Source organism: Atractosteus spatula, chromosome 13 (genome assembly GCF_055471065.1).
Source record: "Atractosteus spatula isolate fAtrSpa1 chromosome 13, fAtrSpa1.hap1, whole genome shotgun sequence".
In the NCBI taxonomy this organism is placed as follows: Eukaryota; Metazoa; Chordata; class Actinopteri; order Semionotiformes; family Lepisosteidae; genus Atractosteus; species Atractosteus spatula.
Genome location: NC_142718.1, coordinates 34,811,670 through 34,829,591, shown reverse-complemented (window position 1 = coordinate 34,829,591; position 17,922 = coordinate 34,811,670). Strand labels below are relative to the sequence as shown.

At 41.3% G+C, this 17,922-nt stretch overlaps 1 protein-coding gene across 3 annotated transcripts; it reads left to right on the top strand.

Moving 5' to 3' along the window:
• The first annotated feature begins 2,417 nt into the window (after positions 1 to 2,417).
• acadl (acyl-CoA dehydrogenase long chain) lies at positions 2,418 to 17,235 on the top strand. 3 transcript variants are annotated; one of them, XM_088931156.1, is made up of 11 exons: positions 2,418 to 2,593; positions 5,539 to 5,712; positions 7,722 to 7,859; positions 8,620 to 8,784; positions 9,510 to 9,576; positions 11,061 to 11,225; positions 11,778 to 11,879; positions 12,329 to 12,442; positions 12,858 to 12,985; positions 13,567 to 13,653; positions 14,363 to 17,235. In XM_088931156.1, exons 1-11 carry the CDS (start codon positions 2,496 to 2,498, stop codon positions 14,454 to 14,456), a joined length of 1,332 nt encoding a protein of 443 aa, XP_088787282.1. In that variant the 5' UTR covers positions 2,418 to 2,495; the 3' UTR covers positions 14,457 to 17,235. The 3 variants fall into 3 exon arrangements, with proteins under 3 accessions (XP_088787282.1, XP_088787284.1, XP_088787283.1); XM_088931158.1 differs by lacking the exon at positions 7,722 to 7,859 and having other exon boundaries at positions 2,426 to 2,593; XM_088931157.1 differs by lacking the exon at positions 14,363 to 17,235 and having other exon boundaries at positions 2,426 to 2,593; positions 13,567 to 13,657.
• The last annotated feature ends 687 nt before the right edge of the window (positions 17,236 to 17,922 follow it).

Here is a 17,922-nt window from a genome sequence, read left to right as displayed (position 1 = left end):
AAGTAGATTTCAGGGAAATTCTGAATATTTGAAAATGCCCTTAATGAAGGTGGGCCTGGTGTTTTTGCACTCAGCGATTTATTCATATCTGGGTCCTTTTTGGAGATACATTTTTCAATTTGAAAAATCACAGATCTCAGACACAACCAAATCTTATTCTATAGAGTCAAGACCCATTTTCTGGGCCTATGCATTTTTCCCTGTATTTTTACATGAACACGGACTCAAGATCTGGAAATAGGTAATGTTGAAAATATAAAAAATAGTTGATTTTTATCAAAGTAGCAGTCTGTGAAATCAAAGTGAGGAAATTTGCATTTATTGGGAAGTACATACTGTAAATGATTTGTTATTAATTAACTCAAGTGTTTACAAACCAAGCCCTTGTTTTATATCTTTTTTAAGCTAAACACCATCCACACCAGGCACTTTCCCTCGCAACAGAGCTCGCTGTATCACCTGCAAGTACACATCCAACACCACACTCATTCAAGGCCCCTCAGGACAATTCCGGATCACCCAGACAGCATCTTGTACCTCCAGCAACCTTATTTACTGTATCTCTTGCAGTAAATGCCCAGCCATCTACATTGGAGAAACAGGAAGGAGACTCGGAGACCGCTTCAGAGAACACATCAGGGCTGTGAAGATTAAAGATCTCTCCAAGCCCATTGTTTCTCATTTCACCTCTGACGGCCACGACCACTCTAATCTCTCCGTCTGTGTTCTCAAAGATGGTTTTCCGAACTCATACATCAGAAAGACCACCGAAACCAAAATTATTCTGCAGCTAGGATCACACATTCTCCCTTCTCTTAACAACAGACTACTGTTCTTTTAAATTTTCTCCATTCATTGGAAGTTTCATTTCACACCTCTCTGCACCCATTCTGACTTCACAGCTCTTGATTGGCCTCTCTTTCTGTCCCCTGCTCCCGCCTCTCACTCCTCCTCCCTCCCAGCCTTTGTTCTCCCGCTACTTTACCTTTGCCTACTGCCCTGTCTCTCTCACACCTGGAGAAGGCTCCACGGCCGAAACGTTGCGTTCTCTTTCTTCTTTTTTTTTTCGGCATGGAATAAACCTATTACTTATTCCACTTCAAGGACAGGCAAAGCAGTAATTTTCCATTCCTTATAGGTTTTTGCTTTAAGCAAAGAAGAGCAGTTATTCAAATAGTTTCTTGTACTCCCTTCTTCAAGCAGCAGAAATAAGCATTAATATAACATCCTGTGCCCTTGACAAGTTGGGGGCTATCACACTTTGTTCTAAGTATCCAGCTGCTTCTTCAGCACAGCTCTGTCATTAAACAACATTTTTAGGATAAAACATTTTTTCTCAGTAACTTTCCATTACACTGTACACTGATAATAAATTAATGTAACTAGTCACTTCTAGTACAGGGCAAGTGTAACACAAATGAAGCTGTTTTCTTAAAATATCAAACTCTAAGCATGAATTATATTCTAACTCTAGTGACGTTTTCCTGTAACTGCAACCCCTACTTAAACTGGCCCGCCACACTCCCCCTCGGGTTTTTACCCTTCTTACAGTATGTTCTTAACCGGAATGATACTTATTTGGTATATGCCTGTCATTACATTAATTTAGAATTTAGAATTTAGAAAGTACTAGTAAGACCAAGGTTCAAGGGTTTGAACCCATTACGCTTGTTAGTAGTCAGCAGTATTTAATCAAACCTACTGTACTAACTCTACGTGTAACATCACAGTTTATTAATTAATATCAGTTTATAAATTAGAGATTTACTTGTCTCTGTTTGGTTTTTTGCTCTTTTTACAACCTACAACAGTTGTATACAGGATGCTTTCTGAAACTAATTAATGTTCAAGCATACAAAATGCTGATAAATACAATAAAACCAAATCCTCTCTGTTTAGGACAATAGTTGCTAGCTGGCTATTCACCATATACTGTATGATTTATACATATGTAATATTTATATTGGAATCTATTAATTAGTTGAGCAACTGTGACTGTTTATTTGACATTATTAATTTATTGTGTACTTATTGAAACATGAAAATTGAAAATGGGTATAATGTTGAAACAGGGACAATGGGAAAATACACGAATTACAATGTTTATCACAAGAAGTTTACAAAACTAAGTACACAGCATAAATGAATCCACTGGACTGACTATATTTAGGAACTCTGAATATTTCTATGTACAGTAGTCTCCTCCTACAGTAATGTCCTGTGTTCGAGACTAAAGAGGTCAGTTCCTTTAACCTACAGTATACAGTATGTGCGTTACATTCCCTTTGGATCTTAGAGCCGAGCTGTTCTGTTTTTTTTTTGCTACTTTGTCCCTATTAATAGTTTCAAAGTCAGCCATTAGAGGGCGTAAGCCTATTTCGTTCTGTTTTTCCTCCGGGCAGCTTCTGTAACTTCGCATTCTGCTTTGTGGTAGTAGTTTATGTTGTACTGAAGGAAGTTTGTGCGGTTACTCTTTTGCGCGAACTTAAACCGAAATGTATTTAAATCCTATTTTAAGAAAATGCCTTTCCGGTTTCAAGCCTTTCCATTACGGAATACTGAGTAAGAAAGCTGGTTTTGTTGGAAGTCTCAGGTAAGCCTGTTTTTAAAAGTATTTATTTTCAATGTAAAGTAGTACTGTACTGTACGGTATGTTAACTTCGGGCACAGTGCTGTATAATCGGTAAAAATGACTAGATCAATACCAGCACTACATTTATAATGTGCATTTCATATGAACTGTTTAGGAACAAGTAATAGGTTTATTCCATGCTGAAAAGAGAAGAAAAAACAATGTTTCGGCCATGGAGCCTTCTTCAGGACCGGGGTAAAGTTAGCTTGAAGTTCGAAAACGATATTGGCACGTGATACATTGTGATTGTTTTCAATATTGAATATTGACCCCCTCATGGAGCGGTGGAGCGGTGGCTCTGTGGCTAAGGATCTGCGCCTGGGGCTGGAAGGTTGCCGGTTCAAATCCCGCAGCCGGCAGAGGACTCTTACTCCGTGGGGCCCCTGAGCAAGGCCCTTCACCCCAGCTGCTCCAGGGGCGCTGTACAATGACTGACCCTGCGCTCTGACCCCCAGCTTCTCTTCCTGTCTGTGTCTCATGGAGAGCAAGCTGGGGTATGCGAAAAGACATATTCATAATGCAAGAAATTGTAAAGGGTTAATAACGTGATGTTATTATTATTAATATTCTTTTGTCCATATCTTCGCAAGGGAAACACAGAAAGCCTTCAAACCAAATGCATTTTAAAGACTACGACTTGTGAAGGTTTTCACAGCCTCCACATAAAACTATCAGTGAGCTAATTATCTTTTTTTAAACTTCCGGTTTTTCATCGATGCGTAATTACACACTAACTGGAACCGGGGGGGACCGCTGTGTACACAGCTTCAAAACGGGAGAAATATTGTTCAATACGGCTTTGTGCGAAAAACCCGTATATCACCATAGGAAGCAGAACATCGCAGTCTCCAATTACCCAGACTGTAAGCACGGGAATAAAGCTTTGTTTGATTTCTGAAACCCTTTCTTTATGTCCTGTTTTCATTCAGGTAAGGGTCAACTACATTCACAATACTGCTGACAGCAGGGAAATTCAAATAGTCTTTACTCAGCAGCTTATTAAAAACAGCTCCCATGATGTTCAAGGCGATTTTTTACACAGAAGACTGACGCAGCTTTGCGTTCTGAATCTTTTTTCTGGTGCTTTTATTTTATGTGGCACTCTGCACTGGGATAGAGGAATGCTGTTCACAAGCCAATAGCATTTAAACCACAGCACCCACAATGCTGCAAGTAAGTGTTTTACACACTAAGCAGGTCCTCTGACCTCATCAGACCAGGGTTTGCAAAATGTACATATCCAGGTATCTGAAACAATAGTCGGGTATCTGAAAGAAAGGCTTCACGTATCAAAGCAAGGTCAGTGAGCGTGCCTAATGTGTAAAACCCCTTGGTTACAGCATAATGAATATGGTTGTGCAAAAGCTATTGACTCAGGAATAGCACCCCTCTATCCCCATGTATCGCCTCTCTAATGGTGCCATATTGGAAAAAATAATAAAATAATAAAGAAAAGTTTCACAACCCAAAGCAAGGTTGTATAAGGTAAGGGGGGCTGTCTGGTGTGTAAAACACTTGGTTGTAGCATTGTGAACGTTGTGCTTCAAATGCTACCCTATCCCAGTGTATTGCATGTCTAATAGGTGCCGTATTGAAAAAATCATAAAAAAATAAAAGAGGTTTCACAACCCAAAGCAAGGCTTGGAAAGGCTTGGACCTGCTTAGTGTGTAAAAGAGATAAGAGAGACGCCAGGGAAGTGAGATAATATCATTTTCTTGTTTTTGTATGTTTTTGCAAACTATGCAGTCTAGTGGCTTGACGTAGGCTTTGTGCTCAAATATATATAAAGATGCTGCCTGTCCTTGATCAGTAAGATAAGGGGCATGTATTTGGTAAGCTGGCTGTATGCCCAGAATATGAAAAGAACTAACTGTAGTCTAGTCTGCAACTTAGATATAATTAATTGGCAGGTGTTGCTGTTTTATCATTTGTTTAGAATATGTCATAGTAACTCTTTGTGTTTTAAGGTATAAAGGACCATCTTCACCTACTTATTTTTTAAGTCTGGTGGTTGCAAGCCGGACTTCCATATGCATATGAATAAAGAGACTTCTGCTTCACAGACACCTGAACTTTGTCATTTGTTTGACACTACAATATGGACACAAGAATATTCGTGCGTGGTGAAAAAAATGTCATAAACACGACAAGTGAAGGCTGTGAAAACAGTCACAATGTATTTTATACACAAAGCAAGTGTTCTCGCAACTCAAGGAGGTTTCATAAAAACGCTACAGGCGTGCCAAAATCGTTTTCGAACTTCAAGCTAACTTTACCCCAGTTTCTTCAGGTGTTTAGCACTACAGAAATACATATTGTATTATAATATTTAACGGCTTTTCAGGTTTAGCACTTCAGGGACAGTCCATAGACTCGGATAGTTTTAATTTCTGTTTTACATGTTTAAAAACTTTGATTAGGGAAACAGGGCATTACCAACGTGTAATGAATGTTTTTAAATGTAAATAAGTTTTCAGTCATGTGTTACGTCTTACACAGGTAAGCGTTTTTTGGACCCTTGGTTTAGCGTGGGGACATATTGTAAATATTTTTGCAGTCGCTCTGTCAACTCAAATCAAACTGCACTGCCAGTAACCTTTGTCCTGGATTACGAAATACTATGTATACTATAGGCTACTGATAAAACAAGTTCTGTATATTAAATAATGCTATAATAAACAGTCGATGGCAATAACTAAGCATAACAAGTAAAATAAGATATTTCACCTTTTCTGGATAGAAGTCTATTTTCTTTTATATATAGAAAATATATTTTTGCAAACACATAAACGGAGTAGACCTTGTGGTTTTTTTTGAGTATACCGCTCTTTCTTGATGTTAAATGCTTTGCTGTCCTTCTAGCAGTTAAGGAGCGTGACTGACGGCGCTGTGCTCTGTGTTTCAGGCTGCAACACACCCGGTGGAGGCACAGCGAGGCACAGAACTTCCGCCCAGAGACCTCCAGTGCCAAGAGTATGATGGACATCGGCACCCGCCGGATCTTCTCCGAGGAGCACGACATTTTCCGACAGAACGTCAGGCGCTTCTTCCAGGTGGAGGTGGCCCCCCACCACGCGGAGTAGGTATCTCAGACAGTGTCCTGGTCCGGTTACTGTCTGTGACTCCACGCACGGCACAGGGTCCGGCGTTTCCCAGTTCCACTGCAGGACACCTGCCAACGCTCCAGATTATGGGAGCCAGATGGAAGTCCTGCAGGTGCGCTAAAGAAGGTTCAGCTTTTGTAGCCACTGGAAATCCGAATTCTCTGCAAAAAAAAAAAAAGAGATGGGCACCAGACGACTTGAGGCGAGGAACTACAGACAAATTCAAAAGCATGTCAGCTGGAATGGAGAGGGGGGAGAATTCAGAGATTTGCACGTGGAACAAGGCTCATGCACTGAGTGTTACAGAATTACAGAAGTGCCATCAATCCCTTCTCGGAACTCTGGATGAAGGGAGCCACACTAGTCACTGGTGCCAAGTAGATTTCTCCTATGCCGAAGGACCTGGTCTATAGGCCTGGAGGGGCTACCCCTCTGTCTAGGAAGTGGCGCTGTGTGTGCTCAGAGCCCGCAAGCGACTTTTATCAAATTCTGGCAGGGGCAGAGAGAACGGCAACATGTCCTGCTGGTGCCACGTCTCAGGTTTCTCAGGCTCATGTCTGTCAGTCGCTGAGGTGGAAGGAATTTAGAATGGGCGAATGTAACAAGGTTCACGCCCAGACACTGGTCAGTTACAGAACTGACGTCAGTTCCATCTGAGATCTGGGCTATGTGATGAGATCAGGGCCACTGCAGAGGCCCTGGTATTGCTGTGTGGCAGAGTTATCTGCTTTTTACGTATTAGATCTACGTGTGCAGAGCCCACACGCTCCTGGGACAGATAGGGCCAAGGAGAGCTACACTTGGTACACAAAGTCAAAAAATGAATGGATTTCTTTTTCTTTCATAAGCTGATTAAATGCTTCTAACTAAATGTCCGGCATTTAGTTACACAGCATTCCAAAGAGATGGGAAAGGGGCAGTGCTGTACATCAAAAAGAGAATTCAGACATGAGACATAAGAATTTAACCTTGACAGATCTATAAAATACATTCAAGGGGTACAGTGAGTTTGCTATAGACCTCCAGAACGACATCTCAATTACAATGTGGTCTTTATACTGAAATATTTATATGGGTATAAAGGAAAAAAAGTTACTATTCTTGTAGATTGGGAAAACATGTTAGTCATGTCTACTTCTTTGTTCCTTAATGCCTAGATTGATCTATCTTTCCAAGCTGTCAAGTTGAAGCGATGAAAAATGAGAGAACTATCTGTTCTTGTAGTCTTTTAGGGTATATTTAAAAGTGTATGTTGAAGCTGAACCAGTAAAGATTCCCAAATAAAAGTTTGCAATTTCAGGAAAGCAGACTGTGGAGCAATGAAACTGAGTTTTAGACGAGCAGAGTGTAGTGGGTTACAGCAGAGACTAGATGGCAATATTGTACAGATATTCTGCTTCTAGCACAGCCCTATGTTTAACAAAGTCTAGAAAATAGTGATGCAGTTTCTTAATTTTGTTAAGAAAACTATAAGGAGAAACAAGTCAATTTATCAACTGAGTAAAAAACTCCTGTTAAAGAACAGAAGTGCAATGAACAGGAAGCATGAGTGAAAGAGGATTATCAGAAATGCCTGAAGAGCTATAGCTTAAAATTATAGTGGCGGCTGAAAGTTTATTTTTCAGTTTTCCAACAAAAATGGGAAGCATTGTTTGAATTTTGAATGTTTGAATGGGGAGTTGAGTCAGTGTGCACTGACTGCAGAGGAGTCTGCGAAATAGGAAGGAGAAATGCAATGTTTCGTCTGTTGGGCCTTTTCTAGACTCTACAGGAGACTCTAGTTTACACCCTGAGCTGTGGGGGTCTGGAACAAGCAGCCTAGCCATGTCATTGAAGCTGTTGTACAGGCACCTCTCAAAAAGCAGCTGAATGAGATTTTGGACCGCTTACTGACTACTAAGAAACAAAACTAGCTGCCTGGGCCAAACGGCCTTCTCTGTTTTCAAGCTCTACGCTCCTCCTGAGCTGCGGCCCTGTGTTGCAGGTGGGAGAAGGAGGGGCAGGTGAGCCGGGAGGTCTGGGAGAAGGCAGGCCAGCAGGGGATGTTGGCAGTGTGCATCCCTGCGGAGCACGGTGGCGTCGGAGGGGACCTGCTGTCTGCAGCTGTGATGTGGGAAGAGCAGTGAGTAACGGGAGGGGGTGGGGGAGTGGAGGTCACTGTAGTACAACAGGAACGGTGGGGAGACTTCCTGAAGCAACTGCAAAGGAAAATGGCTGGCCAGTGCCGAGGCAATGAGTGAGGTGGCGGGTTTGTGGAAACGGTGAGTTGAGGATGGATGCAAGTGTAAACCACATGGAAGCACATTTAAAACTGTGTACAGGAGGTATGGTTTTGCGTAAAGGGTTGTGGGTAAAGTATGGCACAAACTACTCAGCCATGCTGTTTACTGTAGATTCTTTCAGGAAAGAGCTACGTGATATTCTCCAATCCATGAACCGAGTGAGCCAGATGGGCCAAAGGGCCACTTAAACATTATGTTCAAACATTTGTGTGCTTTGTGCAAAGGGTGTGTGTTCAAAGGGTTGAAACACATGCTTTGTGCTTGACAAAAACGGACATTTTAAAAACTTACATTTGCTGTAGTAGAGTACAGTATGAGTCACAACATGGCCACTTTTTAAAAATGAGCCAATATTACATATTTAAACTTTCAGGTAAAGTAAAAAGTCTAACATTGCTTAATGATTCTGTGCATTTCTTGAAAAACCAGCAGCTCTGATGAACAGTCTGCATCAGATAGCACTCTTGTGTGCTTTATGAAGCTGTGAGGAGTGCTCTCCGAGCCATCTGTCTGAGATGGACTGCCAGGAGTGTCGTGGAGGAGGAAATGTGGACACGATATTTCTGCTTAAAAGTGTGTGTGTGTGTTTGTGCTTTTCAGAATGTACGTGAACTGCACTGGACCGGGGTTTTCATTGCACTCAGACATCATTATGCCTTACATCAGTCACTATGGCACCAAGAGCCAGATAGAACGCTACATCCCTCAGATGACAGCAGGAAAGTGCATTGGTGCCATTGCTATGACAGAGCCTGGGGCAGGCAGGTGAGGCACCGAGTTTCAAGAGGTTTTTCTCATAAGGTTGGGAACACGTACCTCCTTCGAGAGTGGCAGGCAGAGCTAAACCAGTCTGTTTTAGCCCAAGATGTTGTGGGAGTCTGGAACAAGCTGCCCAGCCCTTTGACTGGGTAGTCGCACACTGGCTTCTCTCTTAGGAAACGACAGGATGAGATCTTAATGGGTTAGTTTGCTACCAAACAGGCTCTATGGGCTGAATGGCCTCCTCTTGTTTGTATCTTTCATATGTTCTTTCTTAGATGCTGGTACAATATGTAGCTTCCTTCACTGTCAATATGCTTATGTTCTTTCTTAGATGCTGATACAATATGTAGCTTCCTTCACTGTCAATATGCTTATGTTCTTTCTTAGATGCTGATACAATATGTAGCTTCCTTCACTGTCAATATGCTTATGTTCTTTCTTAGATGCTAATACAATATGTAGCTTCCTTCACTGTCAATATGCTTATGTTCTTTCTTAGATGCTGATACAATATGTAGCTTCTTTCACTGTCAATATGCTTATGTTCTTTCTTAGATGCTGATACAATATGTAGCTTCCTTCACTGTCAATATGCTTATGTTCTTTCTTAGATGCTGATACAATATGTAGCTTCCTTCACTGTCAATATGCTTATGTTCTTTCTTAGATGCTGATACAATATGTAGCTTCCTTCACTGTCAATATACATCTTGTACATCTTTTTTCAGTGATTTGCAAGGGGTGAAAACCTATGCCAAGAGGGATGGAAGTGACTGGATTCTGAATGGGAGCAAGGTACCATGTGCAAGTGCTCTGTTCAGTTCAGTTTATTTTGCACATCTAGTGAGCATTTGCTACCCAACATCCTGAGAAGACAAACCAGACTCGACTGTTCTTGACAAGTGCTGCTTATGTAACGAGGACCTCATCGGCTGTATAAGGCAGTGGTGTGAAACGAAAAGTATATTTAAGGTGTCTCCCACATGTGTCCCTTGTCTAGCATTGTATGATGTACGAGAAGACCCTGTGGTAATAGCTGCGCGTCAGTCGCACAGTAAGTGTGCTGGCAGCAGAGTTGTAAGCCTGGCCTGTTATACACGTATATCTCCAGTTTAAAACATCTTATAAAACTCACGGTTTATAAATCTCAGAACTCACCAGACGTTTAATGTCGAGCTGCCCTTTGAGAGCCTATCAGTCTCTCCTATTGAAGGTGGTGAGTTCTTTGTTCTTGGGGGCTTCAGTTTGGTAAGGCATCAAGCTCTATACTATGGGGTGCCTAAGCTTGGAGAAAAAAAACTGTACTTTGCTGTATACATGCCAGGTGGAGGTTTTCAAATGGAAAAACAAAAATTAACCTACCACTGGATTAGAATCCTCCCCAACCACACCAGACATTACTGGAGATCTGAAAGAATCAGATGCTATTTGGATAGGTACTGTTATTCATTTTTATTTGCTCTTGCTGTCTTTTCGGAAAGCCAGAACTGTTTACTTGTGAATGACCTTTGAATAGTATTGTTTGCCAAGTGGGGAAAATGTATGGACGGTTTATGTTAATTGAAGGAATTGTTTTTTTTTTTTTACCAGTGAGTTGTTCTTTGTTTACTTTGTTGCTTTTTGGTTTGAATCCCCATTACTGTTGTTTTCATTTCCCTGAGTCTGTCCTGCCCACACCCAAAATGCTGATAAACAGTTTTTTTTTGTCCAAATTGCCTTCCAAATACTTGGTTTTGTTCATTTGGGCACATTTGGGCTCCAGTTGTCAAATCAAATGAGCTACATTATTATCATATTATCAACAAATGTTTTTTTTAAGAATACATTGTACAGAATGTACAAGTCATGTACAGTAAGTGTAAAGAATGTCTTTCAACCTCATGAAGTTTAGAATCATCAGTTGTTTTTTTAAGACTAATCAATCTGGTAACGACTCCCACCTTCACTCTGGAGAAAGGAAGAATGTATCTTTTTTTTCCACATGGAAAGCTCCACCGCTCCCGATAGGTTAGATAGTGTTGATAGAAGCTGCAACACATCTCTCAGTCACATCAATGCAAGCTGGCGGGTGCCAATTGTTACGCCTCTTGGGAAATCCTTCTCACAGTCAGTTGGGAACATGATCTAGGCTCAAACTTTCAACACCGGAGCTCCAGGCAAGGGCCTTTACTGTATTTCTGATATGTAGTGGAACTACAGACTAAATCACCACTGCAGGTGGGTCAGTGATGGGTGGGGAGCTTGCCCTGATGGCCTTCTGTCTCTGTCCTTCTGCCCAGATATTCATCAGTAATGGCTGGATGTGTGACTTGGTGATCGTAGTGGCGGTGACGGACCTTAATTCTCAGAAAGCAGCACATGGAATCAGTCTCTTCCTGGTGGAAAATGGGACGAAGGGCTTCCACAAGGGGAGCAAATTGAGCAAGATTGGCCTGAAGGCGCAGGTACTGGCCTGTCACACTGCAGAACCATGACCACCAGCTATGGGGCATGTTTACAGCATCTTCCTTTTCAGATGAACCCACTTGTTTGTGTTCTCTGTTATATTGCGATTTTGTAGGTTCTGACTTGGTCCTTTTTTTCTTGCACGAGGCCAGAGAAGTGAGGAATTTCTTTTTCCTCTCTAGCCATGTTGATGTACGCATCCCTGTGGTCTGTCAAGTGAGTTGAGTGGAGTCATCAGTGAGTGCTCTTCAAGGTATTCTTCACCAAAGGACGCATGATTTCTGACAGGCCTACGGTAGAGGGCTCAAACTCAATACCTGGGGGGTCTAGTGTCTTCTGTTTTTTTGTTCCGCCCACTTTCTCAGTTATACAGTTGGTCCGATTATTTAATAAGCCAGATAATTATAATAACTCCCAACCAGGCTCCGAGGTGATTTACAGGTCACTGGCCCGGAATATACAAGGCCATCCAAGGAATGAATGTGTCCTTGCACTGTCCCTGCACTGTGGGTGAACCTGGTGACTGAGAGATCCATCTTCTGTCTCTTCAGGACACGGCCGAGCTGTTTTTTGAGGATGTGCGTCTCCCTGCTGAGGCGCTACTCGGCGAAGTTAATAAGGGCTTTTACTACCTGATGGCTGAGCTGCCACAGGTAAGAGTGGGGTCTCATTTTCAAGTATTTCAGTATTTATTTACACGAAGGCACGGCAGCTAAGAATGTAGTAATAACACAGAGTAATGATAATTTTCTGTCCTGGGCTTTGAAAAGGATACCATTATTTAGAATGTGTAACATACACTACAGCCTAATGAATCTAAATTTTTATTCATTTTCTTACATAATGAAAAGCACTTCAAACTGTTTTAGAGACCATCTGATTAAACCCTTTATTACAAACTGGTAGTAGTTACTTTTTGACCTTGTCATTTGATAAACAGGTGAATTAATTATTGTGCCTTTTTTTGTCTTTTAAAAACACTTTTCTGGTCCTTATCATTTTGAATTGGTCTTTTTGAGTGCATCAGGATTAGTACACACTTCATTGCCATAATTCCTCTTGTAAATGCTGGTATGAGTGTAAGCTACCTTTGTCACCCCAGGAACGTCTGGTGATTGCTGACCTGTCCGTCGCCAGCGCTGAGTTCATGTTTGAAGTGACAAAGACCTACGTCAAGGAGAGGAAAGCCTTTGGCAAGACTATCGCACATCTGCAGGTGAGTCGGCTGCTATTGTATGTTACCCTTTTCCCTGAAGGGGTTTTGAGCAGTGAGAGAGACAAGGGGTCAGGCGTCTGCTGGCTCTGAACAGAGACGCAGGGGCTGATCTCCCATGAAAAGCTGCCAATGCCCACAAACCATATCTATCGAATTCACAAGCAGGCAAGGTCAGTATGAAATCGGCACTGCAGGTTTTGCTGGGGAGGTTTGGACACAGTGGAACAACATAGTTATCCAAGACACACCATCATTTTAAACGTTTGTAGGTCCAATCTATACAATATGATTGTGTGATTCCAAGCTGCCATGCTCTTTAGCAGTGAACTGGAGCAATCAGCTGTCATGAGCTGCCGTGCATTGGTGATATCAGCCCCTACATACACGCTGAATTCTGCTGCTTATTTCACCACAGACGGTGCAGCACAAGCTGGCAGAGATGAAGACGGAGATCTGTGTGGGCCGGGCCTTTGTTGACAGCTGTTTACAGCTGCACTTGGAGAAAAGGCTGGATTCAGCGACTGCCTCCATGGCCAAGTACTGGTGAGAGTGCACCCTCGCGTAATATTCCCCACACGCAGATATTACCCGGCAGGTCATTTGAATCAGCTTCGCTGGTGTTTGCACCTTTTATGTTTTCTGTGTTTTCTTCTTTTAAATGGCCTTTTTTCCCTCCTGACTTCAGTTTTTTACGGGCTTAGCAAAATAGTCCTTTTTTGTTGTTTTTTATTAAACACCCAGTGTCCTTGTACCCATATGTTGTCAAGTGGGCATATAGATAGTTATTAGTTATGCATGTGTTTTTAGAAATGAAAAAGCTTGATTAGCGTTTTAGAAACGAATACTGTATTTCAGATTTAGCGTTCTAAGACATTTCACATCCTGGATATGAAAGGCATTGTTACAAGTTGTGCAGAGTGCCTTGATGCACTAGGGTGGTCACCACAAATGAGGTCTCTTGTATAAATGCTTCACGATGTCCTTTGTTGCTTGTTGCTGTATGGACCATCAGATACCGTGTACTTTCATTCTTCTTGCACTGGGCTAATGTCACTCTGTGGATAAGCATTATGAAAACCCTCTCGTGGATGTGTCTTTGATTGACATCTCCGCTGTCTCTCCAGGGCTTCTGACTTGCAGAACCGTGTGGCCACACAGTGTCTGCAGCTCCATGGTGGCAGTGGATACATGTGGGAATATCCTATTGCCAAGTGAGTGACAGAGCACCGCAGACAGCAGGGCTGTAACAGCGTGACTCTGTTAGTCTCTGGCACCAAGGAGAATTGCGTGCTGAACAGGCAGGGAAGAATACACGAGCATTTTCAGACACCACATTGCTGCGCTCCATTCTTACAACTTCCTGTTGATAGTCAACTCGTTGGTGATAGCAAATGGCGAAATGTCCAGAGGGAGCTGGCTGATCCTTTCCACCCGGCTGAAAGGATCCGCTGTCTGGCAGTGGATTACGAGAGTAATAATGACAATCAGAATGCCAGGCTGTTTCTGTGTTGATTTCGAAAACTGTTTAAAAAAAAAATTCGGATTTTTAGAGGCTTGTCCCTAAACTGGAATTAGCCAGACCACAACCCCACATCTTGCTAGCTGCAAAAAGACATTGGTTCTACATGGGTTCTGCTATTTGTAGACAGTTGGCAGTTACTGTATGTGATCCAGTATTATTTGCTATTTTGCTATCAAAATATCTGTCACACATTCATACAAAGCCAGCACCTCACTGTTACCACAGCAGCTGACTCCGGTTCCCACGTATCCCATTAAACAAAGTGGTTGGAAAATGGATGAATGAACGGAGAACATTTGTCACCTTTGCACACTATGAAAGCGCTGCATTTGATGTTAGAAATGTACCTCCCATTGTCATTATTATTGTATTAATCTGAATGTCTTCATTTCTTACAGAGCCTTTGCAGACGCGCGGATTCAGACCATTTATGGCGGCACTAATGAGATCATGAAGGAGCTGATTGCGCGCGGCATCGTCGGGGGGCATTGAAAGGGAATGTTTGACATTTCTTTCAGATGTGTCTTTTTACTGCACTGCATATTCACATGCCAGCGTCACTGCCCTCTTGTGGTCAGCCTCTGATACTGCACTGTAGAAATGATAAGTGGTGTCTCTGATGAAAGTAGGGGTTTCTTAGCAATATAGAAGAACAAAGGATTTATTAACAAAATGATGTCGTTATTATAAATGTTCATACTCAGTTTATTGAATGTACATTCTCTTCACAGCTTTCATGTTTATTAGCATTTGGAGTTCTCTTAGAACTATACGTACAAAAGAAAAGTTACAAATGTGAGGTGGAATGGGAGGTTTGGTAGTTAGCATTTAAATGATACCAGGACCCCGGTATGTGTAGCTGTTTACAAAAAGAATGTAGGGTATTAATACACCAACATGGCTGGGTAGCTTGTTCTTGTATCTTTAGATATAGAAGTGCCTCTTCTTATTCTTGGATTTAAATGCACTTCCCTGTAGTTTCCACTTGTGCTCCCTGGTTTGTGATTCACTGTTCATTCTGAAGAAATTTGCTGGGCTGACTTTGTCTGTGCCTTTGAGAATCATGAAGACTTGTATCACGTTCCCTCGTACTTTTCACGGTTCAAGACTGAAAAAGTTCAGTTTCTTTAGACAGTCTTTAAGTCCCAGAATGTATGTGGCTGCTCTTCTCTGGACTGATACAAGAGAAGCAATATGCAGTATTTTCCATAAAGTAGTGACCAAAATTCTGTGCAATATTCTAAATGCGGCCATACCTGTATGCTTAATATTTTAACTAAACATCACTTGAGTTAACGATCCTATAATATCCTAGTATTTGGTTAGAATAAGAAGCTTCTTCTGTCTCAGTGTTTCCCATTTTGTATTTGTCTATCTACTTCCTGTGCAAAACCCTCCACTTGTCTACACTAAATGTATTCACCCAGGTGTTTGTCCAGTCCTACATTCTAAAATGTCTTATTTGCTGTTTCTGCAGTGCTTGTCTGCTTAATTTGGTGTCATCTTCAAACGTAACTAGTTTATGAACTTTTTAATTATGTACAGTATGTATTTCACTAAGTACATTGCACCAATCTGAGTAATCACCCCCTTTTTATGTAATAACCATTTCTCATTCCAAACAGTTGTTTCCCTGAATGTCTACCACCTGCAGTTTGCAGTTTAATCATTTCTCAAAAGCCTACTGAAGATCTCATACTCCATATCATATGCCCTGTGTATGTCCATTACTGTTGTTGCTTGTGTAAAGAGTTGGCTAGCCACACAAAGCTTTTTGAAATCCATGTTGTCTGTTTCCATAGGATATTATTTCCTGTTTTTTGCAATTCATTGTACTGTAACTATATCCTGTTTTCCCTCATATTTTTAGTAATTGTTTGTGTTTAATTAATTGGGTATCATTTTTAGCCACTAGGACTATTATAGCCTTGTATACTATGCTCAAGAGTTTAGTAGTTGTCACGTCTCTATTGGAGTTTGATTTTCATTAAGCGTTCTGGCGCACTATGGCTGCCGTCGCATCATCCAGGTGGGGCTGCACATTGGTGGTGTTGGAGGGGAGTCCCCATTACCTGTAAAGCACTTTGAGTGGAGTGTTCAGAAAAGCGCTATATAAGTGTAAGTAATTATTATTATTATTATTATTATTATTATTATTATTATTACAAATAGAGACATGAGTGCTTTTAACACCACACCAGGCTTCCTGTGCACACATGGACTTCACGTCAAGATTCAGGGTGATTAAAATCAACCAAACACCTTTGCCTTGGGTCGTAGTGAAGCTGCAATCCAAGATACAAGATGGTTTGTGAAAAAGGAGAGCAATTAGTGTGTTGTAAATGAACAAAAATACCACTTTGCTAAAAAGCAATTTCAGATTCCAGCATAAAAGCTTTAAATACAAAAGACTTGCATGGTTATGTAAGACAGAGGGACAGAACTTTCATTTTGCTGTCTGTATTAATGCAAATGCCTATAGAATTCTGCAGCTGGCAACTGGAAACAGAGAAAATCCTGAAGTCTTTTTCATAGTCTTGCTCATTTTTGACTCTTGAAACCTTCAATTATGAAAAGCCTCCTGCATTATTGGTTTGACAATGGCAGCAGTTGGCAGTGGAAAACTGTTTTTATCACAATAAAAATGTCTGATGACCTGACATCAGAACTTCGTCTCGCTCAGCAGCATGACTTCCTTTAGATCAGGTTTTCTCGATGGAAGTCCTAAAAATTCTCAGCTCTCCTCTCACTGACATGCAGTCTTTTACTCCACAGAGATTGCTCCCATTTTCACAGCACTGACTTGCAGTATTTTCCTAAAATGCACTTGATTTTTTTCATTCTGGTTTTAAACAGCAGATACATTATGGGTGTGTTATTTTCTTTTTTTTTTTCAGAAGATACACAGGGTCTTGCCTAAAGCCTTTTGTGCAGATTTATTACACGGAACTGTGAATTTAAATATGAGAAGCTACATTCAGTAGCATACACTAAGAAATTGATTGTTCCCTTGTGAAACACAGACAACACTGTTATTGGTTAACTGCCATGAGGCACTGTGGAGCTTGTGGAAGTGTAAATTTGTGAATGCATGGCCCATGTCTGTCCATGTCTATTCTGTGCGCCTGAGCAGTGCAGAGTAACTGAAGGTACCAAACTGGACTGTTTCGAAAGAAAAAGTAATGTGTGATTCTGCATTTAAAATGTAATAACTATAACTGTAACTGGAAGAAACTGGACGTTGAAATAAAAATCGGCGTGCTGAAATAAAGCGTCATTTTTTCTTTTACAGAAAATGAATGCAGCAGTTTTAAAATAACCCAATACAAAACATTGGATATTTCATAGTGCAGAGTATGTCACAAGAAGACTATATTCACACCTCTCTACCATCCTTTAAGGACAAATATTCCCAAGATAAAGCTAAAGACAGCCACTGAATATTGAGCAATTGTTTTAGGTTAATTAAATCTTTCTTGACTTTAGACAGTGATGACTATGATTGTTGTGTATGCATGCAATGAAGCAGGAGCCTAAAACCAGTCAATAAAGTTTGCTTTTGCATTAAACTCCTGGGTTTATGATAGAGAAGCTTCTGGGCAGCGGTCTGGGTTATGCTGCTTGATAGCTTTTTGGTTGTCGAGAAGGTCCTCAGATGGTGGATCCATATTTTAATATGTTTACTGCATCACCACTTGCACTGGAAAATGTTAAATATCACTTTATTCATTATTAATCTGTGAAGACTGACATAAGGGTTGCAAAAGGCTGCGAAAGAAGGAGGCCATATGGCTCATCCAGCCCATTTGATAGTAGCTAATTGATCCAAGCGTCTCATCCTCTCATCACCTGCTTCTTGAAGGAAACCAGGGTCTTGGCTTCAGCAACATGACCAGGTAGCTTGTTCCATACTCCCCACTCACCACCCATTTGGGAATAATGCAAGGGCCAGAAGGAG

What these genes read in the sequence shown, in the direction of transcription:
- acadl (XM_088931156.1), top strand. Translation starts at nt 2,496, where the DNA reads ATGTATTTAAATCCTATTTTAAGAAAATGCCTTTCCGGTTTCAAGCCT. An exon ending in GTGGCCCCCCACCACGCGGA is followed by an intron (nt 5,713 to 7,721) that starts GTAGGTATCTCA and finishes CCTGTGTTGCAG; the next exon opens with GTGGGAGAAGGAGGGGCAGG. An exon ending in GGATTCTGAATGGGAGCAAG is followed by an intron (nt 9,577 to 11,060) that starts GTACCATGTGCA and finishes CCTTCTGCCCAG; the next exon opens with ATATTCATCAGTAATGGCTG.